At 58.1% G+C, this 14221-nt stretch overlaps 3 protein-coding genes across 8 annotated transcripts; all 3 read right to left on the bottom strand.

Annotated features, from left to right (window-relative positions):
- Positions 1-170: 170 nt before the first annotated feature.
- HYAL3 (hyaluronidase 3) lies at positions 171-6241 on the bottom strand. 3 transcript variants are annotated; one of them, XR_006816440.1, is made up of 5 exons: positions 5707-5841; positions 1639-2549; positions 1150-1239; positions 410-1033; positions 171-315 (listed from the first exon to the last, which is right to left on the bottom strand). XR_006816440.1 is itself a non-coding variant. In XM_045990687.1 (4 exons), the coding sequence occupies exons 2-4, from the start codon at positions 2530-2532 to the stop codon at positions 770-772; spliced, it is 1248 nt and encodes a 415-aa protein (XP_045846643.1). In that variant the 5' UTR covers positions 2533-2549; positions 6115-6241; the 3' UTR covers positions 317-769. The 3 variants fall into 3 exon arrangements, 2 of the variants coding, with proteins under 2 accessions (XP_045846643.1, XP_045846642.1); XM_045990687.1 differs by lacking the exons at positions 171-315; positions 5707-5841 and adding an exon at positions 6115-6241 and having other exon boundaries at positions 317-1033; XM_045990686.1 differs by lacking the exon at positions 171-315 and having other exon boundaries at positions 317-1033.
- NAA80 (N-alpha-acetyltransferase 80, NatH catalytic subunit) lies at positions 3237-6213 on the bottom strand. 4 transcript variants are annotated; one of them, XM_045990689.1, is made up of 3 exons: positions 5835-5915; positions 4743-4830; positions 3237-4345 (listed from the first exon to the last, which is right to left on the bottom strand). In XM_045990689.1, coding segments are annotated over exons 1-3 (969 nt in total). In that variant the 5' UTR covers positions 5836-5915; the 3' UTR covers positions 3237-3465. The 4 variants fall into 4 exon arrangements, with proteins under 4 accessions (XP_045846645.1, XP_045846646.1, XP_045846648.1 ...); XM_045990692.1 differs by lacking the exon at positions 5835-5915 and adding an exon at positions 6115-6213 and having other exon boundaries at positions 3241-4349; XM_045990691.1 differs by lacking the exon at positions 5835-5915 and adding an exon at positions 5707-5829 and having other exon boundaries at positions 3241-4349.
- A 1842-nt stretch (positions 6242-8083) lies between the features above and the next one.
- Positions 8084-11388, bottom strand: HYAL1 (hyaluronidase 1). Its single transcript, XM_045990683.1, has 4 exons — positions 10770-11388; positions 9355-10278; positions 8914-9003; positions 8084-8721 (listed from the first exon to the last, which is right to left on the bottom strand). Exons 1-4 carry the CDS (start codon positions 10788-10790, stop codon positions 8407-8409), a joined length of 1350 nt encoding a protein of 449 aa, XP_045846639.1. The 5' UTR covers positions 10791-11388; the 3' UTR covers positions 8084-8406.
- Between the last annotated feature and the right edge of the window lie 2833 nt (positions 11389-14221).

The following is a 14221-nucleotide window of genomic DNA, read 5'->3' on the forward strand; positions in this document are numbered from 1 at the left end:
AACTACTAGTCCCAGGGGGCTGTGCGCGCAGATGACGGCCGGCCGGCTGGGCGCAGAGCATCTCGGGAATTGTAGTGTACTCCCGAGACCCAAAAGCCCACGACGCTCTCGCTGAACTCTGCACCCACAATGCCCTGCGGACACCCACCCCCTCCTCCCGTGTCCATGTGCTTCCCAGCACAGTCGTTAACTCTGAAGCTGCGGGCTTGGAGCAGCCTACAACGGCAGGCAGGACCGGCATTTCTTGGCACTTGAGGCTGGACGTTCGCCACAGGAAGAGCGTGGGGCTTGGTAGAACCGAGTAAACAGTCAAACCTTAGGCAGTGAAAGAAAAAGTGACTTTATGATGAAGCAGAGGAAAGACAACAGCTTAGCACTTACAGACCTTAGCCGAGATCTTGGAGCCTACCTGTCCCTGGACGGGTCTCCTATGACCTTTCCATGGACTTGGTGAGGAGCTGGAACAGAGCTCTGGGCTGGCAACCCTAACCATCTGAAACGCTGACTCTCCCTTGGGCTGCTTTCTTATCAGAAGGGATCCAGTGATCTCAGAGGACCTTTGGTTTTGAAATGGTGCAAGCAAAATAATAATAAGGTAAAATGGTGTAAACCATTTTTTTCCTGGCCCCTTCCACTTCCCAGAGGTCCCATGGGAAGTCGGGGTGTGTATGGGAGGACTGAGTATAAACTGAATAGAACAAGTGTGGGACAGGGACAAGAAACATAGGGCAGCAGGGACAAGAGACACAGGAGCAGGTAGCTTCTGGCTTTATGCTGCTGCTTCAGGCCTGGGCTCCTGGCAGGTAGGGCCAGCCCAGCCCGGGTAACAACGGCAGCCAAAGGACTCCCAGGGTCCAGGGCTGCCATCTGGCTGCAGGTGCAGAAAGGCTTCCAGCTGTCCTCCATCTTGCCAGGCACAGCGCCCATGGCCATGGCACCGCTGGTGACTGCAGGCTATGGCTGCCCTGGTCACGTTGATTACATAGGGGCCCAGGGTGCCCACTAGGTAGTCATGGAGATGCCAGCAGTCCTCCTGAAGAGAGGGGAAGGATGCATCAGTGCTCCTGCTCCGTGGCTCTGACATGGTCTTTTCCCCAACCCTGGGACTCTAGCATGGGCTGCATGGCAGGTTGGAGGGGCAATGTTCACCTCAGAGCTGGAGAAGCTCAGGTCCCCCCAGAGCACCACGCCGGCTGCCCCAAGTGCTGCGCTCACACCAATGGTCTGCACAAGGTCATCCTGGAGGCAAAGAACAGCTAAGCCAGGGCTGAGCTGGCCGGATCCAACTGGCCCTACTTCCACCTTTGAGAAACTTTTCTAGCTCATCGCCATGATCTGATTTCACATCTAGAATAAGATTCCTTGGCACTGAGCCTCTAAGTGGCTTCTCAGGTCCTCCACTCAGAAGATGTCTCTCCTCAAACCAGGGCTCCAAAGGCTGGGCTTGCCTTCCCCCTCAAGATATTCCAAGGCAGGGCCAAACTTCCTTTGCAGATGCTCCAGGATGGGGCCTCCCAGGAAGAACTAGATCAGAGCCTTCCCCATCAAATTCCCCTGGAGCAAGGTCTTCTCTTCAGTCATTCCTAGGACAGGGCCTTGCCTCCCCACTCAGACCCCTAGATCTCAACTTTTACTCACCCGAGACAGGAACCTCCCAGAGTTCCGGTGTGTGAGGCGGGCATAGGCCAGAACAGGCAGAGGATGTGGGTGCCCAACAGAGGCCACACGGAAGGCTTCCTCCAGGCGGTTTCGGACAAATGCCTGGTGGTAGATGGGTGGCAGCCTGGGTGGGAGGTAGATGCTAGGGAAGAGGGCACTGGAGGCAGCCCAGAGCCAATGAAGTTGGGTGTTGCGGGCGAGAGCAGCTGGGTGGCAGTGTCCCGTGTAATTGGAAGCGATACCATGCCAGCCATTGCTACAGGCTGGGAAGCGGTAGAAACCCCAGAGCCCATGGGGTTGCAGGGCTTGGCCCAGCCGCAGTGTGTCCTCCATCAGGGCACGGGCTGCCTGCTCAAAGCCAGCACGGGCCTCGTGGAGCTGCTCCTGGGGGCTCAGGTCGGGGAATACCCGCTGTGCCCAAGCCCACGAGGCTGTCTGATAGGCTCGGCGGCGGCCCCAGTTTCCAGCCCAGAGTGGGCTCCATTCCTCCCAGTCTAGCACTGCCAGGCCAGCGAAGCCACGTCCTAGGCTGCGATGGATCTGGTAAGCAGCCCGTGCCAGGTGGTGGTCAAGAGGGACAACCTGGGGGATGCCCCCATTGTGAGCTGTGCCCCCGGGCCCAAGGTAGGGATAGAGGCCAAGCTGGTTCTTGTAGAAGATGGTGATGTTCTGGCCATGAAAATGCTGGCCACGGTTGGCTGTGATGCCCAGGGCCTCTAGTGGCAGGTGCACACCGAAGCGAGTCTTACAGTGTGCTGAGGGTATGTTCCACAGCACAGAGAAGGGGCGTTCAGGAGCCCACACCAGGGGTTGGCCAAACCCCAGGCACAGGGCCACTCCGAACACTAGGGCCAGGCCCAGCAGCATGATCATGCCCCAGGGATGGAAACCTGCAGGAGAGAGGAGCTGTGAGCTTAGGGTCCGAGTCCATGGCCATACCTTCCACAGCTCAGAAAGCTAGAAACACTTCCCCACCTACTCCCCACAAGGATGAGGGAATGGGGAAAACATGGCCCCCCTGTAGTCCTCTAGCCCCCTCAAACCAGCCACGCCATGCACCAGCCTGGGCAGCTCCCCTCCCATGCTCTCCCTCTTTGTCATGGGATCACTGTGCCCTCTGACACCTTGCCCACTCACAGTTCTCACCAGTCCCCTTCTGTCCTCTGTCCATCTTGTTCCCTGCCTCAGAAACATGTAACACCCTCCCCCTTGCCTGGCTTGATTCCTACTTAGCACTGAGGTCTCTGCTGTGACGTTACCTCCCCTGGATTTCCAAATGGACTGAGGGTATTTGGGTTCCCATCGTCCCCACATAGATCCTGCCACTGTATGCCTGTGGCAGGATCAAGGCCCCATCTGTCTAGTTCCTCATTGCCTGGGCCCAGTCTAGGGCCTGACACACAGTAGGTGCTCAGTGAATGGTGATGAGTGAACGTGGAAGGGAACAGACACTTTGTCAGAGTGGCCTAGCAAAGTGGGAGGGGCAAAGGTTAGGCTTCCCTTCACCCAGGGCCCAGGGCTAAGGTGGATCCCAAGGATCTTACAGAGACAGTGAATCTAAGATAAGGATGGGAGGTGAGGGTGGGTCAACAAATACACTGTCACAGCCGCACCCATTGGAAGCCTTTATTCAGCCACACTGACAGCTCCGAGCCCCAGCTGTGGAGCCTCTCCCAGCCCCGCTGGTGCTCGGGAAACAAGCTGCCCCCAGGTTCTAGGGACTGAGCTATGACCAATGGGCTGAGGCTGGTACTATCCTAAGCAGTCCATCGACCCTGAAGGACAGTGCCCTGCCGTGGGTAGCCCTCAGATGTCCTTTTCCATCCAGAATATGGGGCATCCTCTCAGGTCTTGGTACTGCGTCTCCAGCAGGCTTTGTGGAGGGGGCCCTGCAGGAGGTGGGGGTGAGGTGGTCAAGGGCTCAGGCAGGGGAGGGGGCGGTGGCAGTGCCGGCCCCTTGGGGGCTCTTGGGGCAGTCTGGGCAGTTAGACTAGGAGGCTTGCAGGATGGCCGGGGAGGGGGTGCTCTGGGGAAGGCCTTGAGCAGGGTGGCAGGCAGCCGTCGGCTGGTGAAGACCAGGCCCTGCACAGGCTCACCCAGCTGGTAGCCCAGGTGGGCATAGAACTGCAGCTGGTCGTGGGTGGTGAGGTGCAGCCGGCGGAAGCCCCGGGCCTGAGCAAAAACCTCCAGGCCCTCCATAAGACGGCGGCCAAAGCCACGGCCCCTCAGAGCCCGGGCCACCACCACTGTCTCCACCAGGAGGCTCTGGGGCCGGTCCAGCACCCGTGATAGGCGGGCATGACCCACCACAATGGGGAGTGCCTCGGGTGTGGGGCGGGGGCTCAGCAGCATCAGGCAGAGGGGGAAGGCATCTGAGGACTGGCCCAGGGAGTGCAGGCGGGAGGCACGGCTTCGGGGCCACTGCTCATTGATGAGGTCAGCACAGGCATCCAGGAGCTCAGGTCGGCAGTGCACAGGCTCCAGGGTCAGTTCAGCCAGGTTGGGAGCTGGGGTCTCCTCTGGCTGGTGTGCGGGATCCAGGGTCAGCTCAGTGGAGCCAGGACTGAGGGTCATCTCTGGATGGCATGCAGAACCCGGGGTCAGCACAGCTAGCCTGGGGCTCAGGGTCAGCTCTGGTGTGCAGGATCCTCGGTCAGCGTGGCCAGTTTGGATGTCAGGGTCAACTCTGGCTGGCATGCAGGATCCAGAGTCAGCTCGGCTGGGCTGGTACTCAAGATCAGCTCTATCTGGTGTGCACAGTCTACAGTAGGGGTCAGCTCTGGGGGGCAAGGGCTCAGAGTAAGCTCTGGCCTACATGTAGGATCTAGGCTCAGCTAAGTCAGGCTGGGAGCCAAGGTCATACCTGCTGGGTTGCAGGTGGCTCAGTGGAAGGCTAGGGATTAAGAGCACGGTCTCCAGACAGTGGTATTTCCTGGGACCACAAGGGTAGTCCTCTTATGGACAATAGCCACGTTAGGCTGTACCAAGAGGGAGGACAGGGTTGGGGCAAGGAGGGGCTGACAGAGTGCTAGGGAACCCAAGCATCCTGCAACTACTAAACTATACCTTGTCCCCATACTCACCTGATGACACGGGTGACCTGGAGACCATCCCCTATGCCTGACTCAGGTGGACAGCAGAGGATACAGATCCAGCGTGTCCTGCACCACACTGGAGGGAGGCCAAAGGCTAAGGCTCGGGCAGAACCCAAAAGTCCTGGCTCCAGCCTGTTGTGGCTACAACTTTGACCTCCCCAGGACAGTGGATTAGTCCTACCACCGTGGCTGGCTGGCCATCAGACAGAACATGCAAACTAGACACCAAGACCCCCTACTTCAGCCCATTCAGAATTCTCTTTGGAGGAAACACAGCTAACCCCAGGAGCTGTCTGTCCCTTCCTTTTCCCTACATTCTTGGTCCCAGCCTTTTTGGCTGCTTGGGCCATACCTGCCACCTGAGCAATCCTGGGGCACGACTCACCCACCCATTAGGATCAGATTTCCTTCCCCTGAACTGCCTTCCCTGCCTGCAGGACAGAGTCCACTGCCCCCTCCCCGACATTGTGCAGCTCAGGACACTTTGCTTGGACAAAGACGCAAGTATCCCTTCAGATGGGGCCCCAACAACACTGGCAAGGGGCCTGGCTCACAGTCCCACAGCAACGTGGCTCTTGCAGGCTTGGTTCCCCCCTGGCCTGAGTTTCGTAGTCACCCTAGATAAGGACCACAGCTTCCTTCCTAAATCCACAAGGGTGTCCAACGGCCACCAGGTTGGGGGCTCAGACCTCCTGCGCCTAAATCCCATTGTTTGCCCATCGGACCCCAGGCCCTGATGCCAGGAGGGTCTATGCTGGGGGATTTCTGGCGGTGGGGTATCCGCTGGGCCGCACGCTTCTACTCACCTGCTCCAGAGAGGACGTCCTGGCTCCCCTTCCCCACCTTCCCAAGAAGGTCCCCTGAGCTTGAGGCCAATTCCACACTGGTCATGCCCAGGTCGGAGCCCCCACCCCCACACACTATATCCCACTCAGGGCTATAAGCCCCTCACCTGCATCAGCTACCTCCTCAGCAGCCGCAGCCCCGGACCTAGAGGGAGGAAGCCCCAGGACCCGCCCGCAGGCTTGGAACCCCAGACGTCCCCGCGGGCTTAACCCTTTCAGTGCCGACGCCACCTACTGTGGGCAGGGCTCCTGTTTTCTCAGGGAGAGGCGGCAATGCTGCCCTGTGGCTGTTTCCCCCTCCCTCCTAGTGGGTGACAAACCGTGAAGCTTTTGGGGGGGGGGCGTTGCTTCGGGAGCTGGACTCTGGGTGGGTGTGGCTCGGCATGCTCTGGGAGGGAACGACAAACGCAGGGAAGGCGTGCGGGGCGGCATAGCCGCTTGAGGACCGCACGCGTGGGGCGGACGGGAGACACTGAGGACGAACACGCTGCGCGTGGGAAGAGGGAGGTACTGACATGTTGAAGGCAAGATCTAGGATGCTCCGCGTCCTCGCTCGGCGCTGGCCGGTTTCTCGCTCTGTGGTTTGGACTCTTCCGACCGCCCGCGCTGGCCCCTAGCGGTGCGGCGGACGCACTGCAGCCGTCGCGGCCCGCAGCGCCCCACCTGGTCCGGACTTTCCCTAGGCCGCCAGACCCCACCCTGCCTCCGCGAGTCACCGCTTAGGCTCCGCCCCCGGCTCAGCGCGTCATAACACGGAGCCGACGCAGGTCGGGTCTTTGCCCTGGCTCCGCCTCTGTCTCACCTGCCGTCGCCAATCCACAGCTCCCGGCTCGGTGCGCAGCACCGCTGTGACCCAGCGCTGGCTCCACCTCCTCCCCGATGTGCCCCGCCCAATGCAGACCAGGTTTGTGGCTCCTGGGCACTGCTTAGGTCCTCCCGGATTCCATTTGGCCGAGGCCTTGCCCGGACCCATCTCGCCAAAGACCTGGCCGGGTGCGGGCCCCTCCTCCACCTGGCTCTACTTCCACCTCACCTCGTCTTGCCCCACCCTAGGCTCAGGCGGGTCTTGGACCCCGTTGGCCTCCAGGGGTAAAAGGGTCCTGTGTAGAAACGGAGCTTCCTCCTGAAATTTGGGTCCCATCCTCGGAAGCAGCCGTCCTTGGACAGACATCAGGATAGAGTGAGAGAGACGAGCCTTTCCTGTGCTCTCTGCATCCCACCGCGTGTACGTTTTAGGCACTTAATAGCTCTTGAAGCAAGAATCATGTCTGCTTTATTTGCGAGGCTGGTACCTGTGAGCAGGTTCAGGTTGCGTGCAGGACTGGTTACTGTCAACACACAGGAGGAGCCAAAGGGCTTTACCTCTATGGCTGGACAGCCTGGGTTCCACCTAAGCTTCTCTGTTTTTCTGGCTGTGCAGCCTTGGACAAAGTGCTTACCCTTTCAGTGTGTGTCTGTTTCCTCACAACATCGTGTTAGGATTGAATGAGTTAGTCCACTTAAAATGCTTAACACAGGACTTGGGGAGGAGTAGGTCCCCAGTGAATGTCAGTTGTCATGATTGCTACAGCTTAAAGACTGGGCTCAGTGTCTCTGGAGATGTTTATGACCCTGCTGGGTGGGTGCTGGAGGCTCTAACCCCTTCAGCTATCCTGGCCTGTAAACATGTGTGCAGGTGCAGGCATGTGCTGTTGATGGCCGCTGAGAGAACTCCTGACTGTGACCATGACTTGTGTGACAGCTTGTACTTCAGAAAGCTGTGGCCAGGCTCAGACTGCATTAGGCTGTGAAATCAAAGGGCGCCTGGGTGGCTCAGTGGATTGGGCCACTGCCTTCGGCTCGGGTCACGATCTCGGGGTCCTGGGATCGAGCCCCGCATCGGGCTCTCCGCTCCGCGGGGGGCCTGCTTCCTCCTCTCTCTCTGCCTACTTGTGATCTCTCTCTCTGTCAAATAAATAAATAAATAAAATCTTTAAAAAAAAAAAAAAGAAAACCTCATTTAAAATGGAGTCGAGGGGGCGCCTGGGTGGCTCAGTGGGTTAAGCCGCTGCCTTCCGCTCAGGTCATGATCTCAGGGTCCTGGGATCGAGTCCCGCATCGGGCTCTCTGCTCAGCAGCGAGCCTGCTTCCCTCTCTCTCTCTCTGCCTGCCTCTCTGTCTACTTGTGATCTCTGTCTGTCAAATGAATAAATAAAATCTTTAAAAAAAAATAAAAAAAAAATAAAATGGAGTCGAGGGACGCCTGGGTGGCTCGAGTCCCAAACTGGACTCCTTGTTCAGCGGGGACCCTGCTTCTCCCTCTCCCTTTGCTGCTCTCCTTGCTTGTGTGCTCGCTCTTTCTCTCCTTCTGCCAAATAAGTTAATTAAAAATAAAATAAAGTGGAGTTGAGAGGCTAGAAGGGGGAACTCAGACATATCACTCCTCAAGCCCTTTGCAGACCCAACAGGGAGGAGCCTCCTTTACTCCTGCAATGGGAGGAAAGGTTTTCTCATCACCTGACAACAGCCCAGCCAACGAGAGCCTCATGACTCAATAAAAAGCCATCACCACCATCCTTCAAACTCCCAGTTTACTCCAATGGATTTTCTGTTTGTAACAGGCCCTTCCAACTACCCCCTTTCCTCTATAAAACAGCATTCCTCCTCTTTGTTCTTCAGACTTGCCCATGGTTTTGCAACAGGTCGCATGTCCCAAACGGCACTTTTCTCCTGTTCCCAAATAAACCCATTTTTGCTGGTAAAATAACTAATTTATTTTTAAGGTAAACAGGGGGCTCCATGTGTGTATCCTGGTGTATGACCAGTCACTACGTGCCCTGCTGCTCACACCGTGCTCCCTTCCAGCCACGGTAGCAGCGACATTGGAACTCCACAGCCATCCGCATCTGATCCTCAAGTGAGAGGGCACCTTGTAGGGTCAGGGGCCGGCCACCACGAGCGAGCTGGATGGAGAAACTGGTGGGGTTGAGGATGAGGAGGGCCTCAGGGTGGCTGGGGCGCCGGGCACAGCGGCCATGGCCTGAGCACAGTGCTTGACTGCACAGAAGAGCCCCACTGGTCACGTTGAGGATGAAGGGCCCCAGTGTGGTGTCCATGTACTCCTTGATGGCCTGGCAGGATTCCTGAGTGGGAGGAGGAGCATCAGGGACACACAACGATAGTGCATGGGCCTACCTAGGGCATTGGGGCCCCCAGCCTGCTGGCCCAGCCAGGACTGCAGGGATAGAAAGGGCAGGCCAGGATCTTCCCAATCAGCCTGGCAGCTCCACCCCTGCCCCCACCCTAACCCCCCATCCTGGGCTCACTGAGCTTACCTTGGTTTTTGTGTTCTCCCAGCTCACCCAGAGCACCACTCCTGCTGCTCCCTGGGCTGCACTTTCCCCCAGGCTGTGCTCCAGCTCCTCCTGGGGAAAGGGACAGCACAGCTCTGAGGTGCTTTCCTCCCCACCCCCCACAGCAGATTGCTGTAACACCACCACCGGATGGGACAAATAACTCATAATCCCCACCGGAGGCTGCTCTGGTCTCCCGAGGCAGAGGCAAGCCTGTCACTGTAGCCTGTGAGTGCCATGCAGCAGGCACTCCATCTTTGTGATGAATGCTGAAACACTGCCGAGCACAGAGCTTGGCACCAGTAGGAACTCAAGGAATGGAGCATAATGGACAAAAGTGCCCCAAGGCTGTGTGGCCTCCCTTACTGGATCTAATGCCTGACAAGTTAGGCTACAAGGTGGGTGGGGTCATAGGAGACTCACCAGGGGCAGAAAGCGGTTCGTCCAGTCATAGAAGATCTGAGCATAGGGCAGCACCGGCAGACTGGTGTCCCCAACACCCTTAGCCATACGGAATGCCTCACCTACGCGATGCCGCACATACATCTGTCCCTTCCCCGTGCCCTCCAGCTCTGCAGGCATGTAGATGCTGGGATAGAGGGCACGGCTCTGGCCCCACAGCCACCCCAGCTGGTCATTCTGGGCACTGACCCCCGGTGGGCACTGGCCAGTATAGTTGGGGCTTAGAAAGTCATAGTTATAGCAGTCAGGGAAGCCATAGAAACCCCAGAGGCCACGAGGCCTCAGTGCTTGCCCTAGCCTGAGGGTGCCCGCCATCCAGGCCCGCGCAGCCTCCTGGAACTGGTTCTGTGCTGCTGTCTCCACCTCAGGAGCTGGCCAGTCGGGGTGCTGCTCCCGGACCAGTGCCCGGGAGCGCTGCCGGTAAATGTCCTTGGTGTCCCAGTTGAAGGCCCAGCGTGGACGCCACGCCTCCCAGTCGATGACCGCCAGCCCTGAGAAGTCGGACGCAGGGATGGCAGCCAGGATGTCCTGGAAGGAGCGGGCCAGGTGGGTCTCAAGGCTGGCATTCTGGGGCAGGCCACCAAACACAGGCTCCCCGGAAGACGTGTAGTAGGGGTAGGTGCCCAGCTGGTAGCTGTAGAAAATGGTCATGTCAGGGCCGCGGAAGGTCTGCCCAGGGTTAGCCACCACATCGAAGACACTGACATCCACGTCCACGCCGTACTTCTCCAGGCACCACTGCGTGTTTGCGTTCCAGATGGTGGTGAAGGGCTGATTGGGTACCATGGGGCTCCTGGAGCCTTGAGCCGTGCCGAGCAAGCTCAGGAAGAGGGCGTAGGTGGGAAGCAGGTGGACTGCCATGGCAGAGGATGGGTCTAGGGAAACCTGGCCAGGGGAGGCAAAGCTGAGAGCAGGTTCTGAACTCTCTTACTCCTGCTTAGAGAAGGCAGGCCAAGCCCCTTGCTTATTAATCCAACCCTGCTCCACTTTGGGTAAACATTGACCTTGGCTCAGGGCTCAGGGAGGTCAGAGGGCAAAGGAAAGGCGTGCAGGGGGAGGGCTGCCACTGGAGGGCACACAGAGTTGCCTCTAGGGTGGGGCCTCTGCCTTCTTGTCTCCCATAGGCTTTGCTTTGGCCTACGCTAACCAATCCCCTTCCCCAAGAGCCACAGAAGCCATGACTTCTGTTTTGAGAAGAGCGGCTGAGAGCCAGGCCCTCAGCCCCCAGGCTGACCTGACTGATGGGGGGGATCCTTTCCTGTCTCTTCCCCTAGGAATCCTGGCCAGCCATTGGAAGAAGAGATGCTCAGCAACCAAGGACAGGTCAGCCCAACCCTCCTGTATAACCACCAGTCTGCCCACTTGTCCCTGCTGACCTCAGGGCTGAAGGGCCTCATCCTCCAAATTTCCTGACCCCAGCGGGAGGGCCTAGGCAGGGCTCAGCAAGATTCTGTTCCTCAACTCTGGCCCCAGCTGCACCAGACTCAGAGGAAGCTGCTGCTGGAAACTCTGAGCTTTTGTAGAGGGGGGTCACCCCACCCAGTCTGGGGGCGGGCTGAGGGGCAGGCTGTGGGTTGGAAGGCTGAGCCAGGCAGAGAGCTGCCTTGGCGCCCCTAACAGAGTGCCTTGGTGGGAGGTGGGAGGTGGGGCTGGGCCGGAAGCAGCCCCGCCCACAAGGTCAACACCAGGCCAGCTTTGTGGCTTTCTTTGGATTGGGGTGGGAGTGGAAGCTTGGGTGGCAGACCCCGCTGGACAGGTCTGTGTGTGGTACCAGAGTCTGTGTGTCTCGGTACTATATCCCGAAGGAGCACACTTTACTGCATGGGCTGCCTTATGCCATCTGTGGGCCTTGGGCACTTTTGCCTTTGTGGGCCCCTTCCTTAAAACATTAAAAAATGAGGGGCACCTGGGTGGCTCAGTGGGTTGGGCCTCTGCCTTCAGCTCAGGTCATGATCCCGGGGTCCTGGGATCAAGCCGAGTGCCAGGCTCTCTGCTCAGCGGGGAGCCTGCTTCCCTTCCTCTCTCTCTGCCTGCCTCTCTGCCTACTTGTGATCTGTCTGTCAAATAAATAAAATCTTAAAAAAGAAAACATTAAAAAATGCATTTTAAACTGTGCTGGTACAAAGACAGGTACCATCCAGACCGAAGTCATTATTATATGTTCATTATGAGTATGTATTTTCCTCTGCTTAAAAAAGTGAAGACATGGGGCGCCTGGGTGGCTCAGTGGGTTAAGCCGCTGCCTTCGGCTCGGGTCATGATCTCGGGGTCCTAGGATCAAGTCCCACATAGGGCTCTCTGCTCAGCAGGGAGCCTGCTTCCCTCTCTCTCTCTCTCTGCCTGCCTATCTACTTGTGATCTGTCTCTGTCAAATAAATGTTTAAAAAAAAAAAAAAAAAGTGAAGACATTTCTTGGGCCCCTGGAGGTACTGCAGCCCCAGGCCCTACACCTGCTTGCCCTGGGTGGGGGGTGGCTAGCTCCCCTCTGCTTTAGGGCCAAGTCTGAAAGGCACTGTCTACGACATCGGGGCCAATCAGCGAATGTGTCTTTGTGAAGCCCTGGTCAGCTACAGCCCAGGCCTCTGTGCAAGGCCCAGTATGCGTGTGTGCAAGTGCAGACCCAGTACCTGAACTGGGTGTGAGAGTCCGCGGTCTCGTGACTGAGACCCCGTGTTTGGGTGAGCCTGGGTGCGTCAGTGACCACATGCTTGTTCATTCCTTTGTGATTTCACTTGTTTGCTGATTCAGAAACTGACTACTGAGACTTGCTAGGTGCCCAGGCCCAGGCCCAGGCCTGCCTGCCAGGGTGTGGTGAGGGAAGGCTCATGGACCTGGTCTGGGTGAGAGTGCTGCCTGAGTCTAGGGCCCAGTCTGAGCCTGAGCTGGGGATACCCCTCCCCCCACCAGCACAGTGGCCAGTGAGTCAGTGATAGCCAGCTACCATCTGCACTCCATCCCCCAGGCTAGGATGGAGAAGTTGACAGCACCAGAGGAGGACCCCAGCACAGGATCTCACCACAGAGGTGGTGGCTGCTGTTTTATTCAGGAATCAGGGCCACAGAGTGATGACCATTAGACTCAGAGAGCCTGGCGCAACTCTCGAGGGGACAGGAGAGCATCAAGGCAGTCCCGACTCCCTCTCCCTGAGGATTCACGGTACCTTCAGGTGCCCCCAGAAACGTAGTGCCATGATTGACACAACCCAGCCAACCCTCAGGCCGGCATCCTCCCGCAGTCTCGGTCAAAGGGAGACACTCCAATGGCGGAATGGCAGGAAGATGCTCCCCCTAGAGCCCTGCCGACAGAACTACCCCTGCTGCGCTCCGCTGGCTGGATTGGCCCAAGTGCCGTGTGTGTCTGGGGTCCGTCTGGCTTCGTGGTCCAGCCCTGCCTGCTCTCTGGTGGCATGCACACCCCAGGTCTGAGCCACCTTACTCTGCTTTACCCTGACCCACCCACAGCTGTGGCTGTCCCCGAGTTGCACTTTCCACAAGGCTGTTGTCCAGGTCCTCCTGGAAAGGGATGTGAGGTGATCACAGGTTTGCCCTGAGGGGTCCCAGCCAGATGGGCACAGGTCACAGGTGTTTGGGGGAGGTAACAGGCACGTCAAGTCACACATGTAGGGGAAACCACAGCTTTGCATGGCTATGCAGTCCTGGCTAGGTGGGGAAGGCCACGGATGCTGGGTGTTACAGATGTGGTTGGGGTAGCTCACTGGTGTGTTTGAGGGTCACAGCTGTGTAGGGGAAGTCAGAGGTGTGAGGGCAACGAGGGCAGTAAGTCACAGCTTCTTCCTTGCCCTCTTTTTGCTGGCTCCATCATCTCATGACCTTATAGACCAACACCTTCATCTTCTGACCAGCAGACTTCTCCCCACCATGGCCATGAGCGCTGGGCATCCTTCCACCTCAGTCTCCTCCCCCCACCGCATGAACTGATGTTGCCTTCCCCGTGCTACTGCTTAGCCCCCTTCCCTCCATTTGCTGCTGTCGCTCGGCTGTTGTCAGCCAGAGGGACGAGGATCACTTTACAACCTGAGCTGACATCAGCATGGTGGGGCTTGCTGCTCCAGGCTCTGCTCCGCTGACTGCCTCTGACTTGACCTCTGCATCTGGTGTGCATCCCCAGGAGGACAGGGCCCTTTGCTGGTGTTGCTCACGGATGCAGCCCAGCCCAGCCCAGCCCAGCCCAGGTACGTGTGTATGCTGTTTGCTGAACAGGTGAGACAGTCACTGCCGTCAGGCAAAGTCAGGCGTGGTGGCGTGCGAAGGTGGCCCTTCCTGCAGTAACGCCCTGGCCATGCCGCACCCCAGGACTGAGGCTGAGCCTGAGCCAGGCTGTGTTCGGTCACAGCTGTGTTCTGACTTCCTCCAGCCTTTGCCTGCATTTTGTCTCAAGCTTCCCCTTCCCCTTTTAAAACTCACTGTAGAAGGCACTTCCGCGAAGATACCTCCCTTGAGTCTTTGTGGCTGGGCTGCCCCCCTTCACCACTTGGCTGTTTCTTGAGTCTGTCTCCCCACAGCCAGTGTTTGCTGAGGGCAGGGCCTCACGGGCAAGGGGACACGGACAAGGGGACCCCAAGTGTGGGTCTGATGGATGAGGACAGGGGCAGAGCCCCTTCAGAAGCAGGGGAATGAAGCAGGCCGGAGCCGGTCTGATGACTCCAGATGCCACTTCTCTCCCCTGGGAAAGCTAGGAACAAGTCATATTCTCCCAGGGCCAGGAAGGGGCTGACCTTTGAGGAGGTCTCTGCTCCCAGACTGAAGATGTCTCCTCCTTGCTCCAACACAAATCTTTGCAGTGCGTCAGGGACAAGACCTCAGGATTC

Source organism: Meles meles, chromosome 20 (genome assembly GCF_922984935.1).
Source record: "Meles meles chromosome 20, mMelMel3.1 paternal haplotype, whole genome shotgun sequence".
Classification (NCBI taxonomy): Eukaryota; Metazoa; Chordata; class Mammalia; order Carnivora; family Mustelidae; genus Meles; species Meles meles.

Excerpts from the sequence above, each read along its gene's own strand:
- NAA80 (XM_045990689.1), bottom strand. Across the intron at positions 4,346-4,742 it reads CAGGTCACCCGTGTCATCAG|AGTTGACCCTGACATCCAAA; the intron begins GTGAGTATGGGG and ends CATGCCAGCCAG.
- HYAL1 (XM_045990683.1), bottom strand. The coding sequence starts at position 10,790 with ATGAGGCCCTTCAGCCCTGAG. Across the intron at positions 9,004-9,354 it reads CGAACCGCTTTCTGCCCCTG|GAGGAGCTGGAGCACAGCCT; the intron begins GTGAGTCTCCTA and ends CCCTTTCCCCAG. Across the intron at positions 8,722-8,913 it reads GGGAGAACACAAAAACCAAG|GAATCCTGCCAGGCCATCAA; the intron begins GTAAGCTCAGTG and ends CCTCCCACTCAG.
- HYAL3 (XM_045990687.1), bottom strand. The coding sequence starts at position 2,532 with ATGATCATGCTGCTGGGCCTGGCCCTAGTGTTCGGAGTGGCCCTGTGC. Across the intron at positions 1,240-1,638 it reads CTGGGAGGTTCCTGTCTCGG|GATGACCTTGTGCAGACCAT; the intron begins GTGAGTAAAAGT and ends CTTTGCCTCCAG. Across the intron at positions 1,034-1,149 it reads TGAGCTTCTCCAGCTCTGAG|GAGGACTGCTGGCATCTCCA; the intron begins GTGAACATTGCC and ends CCCTCTCTTCAG.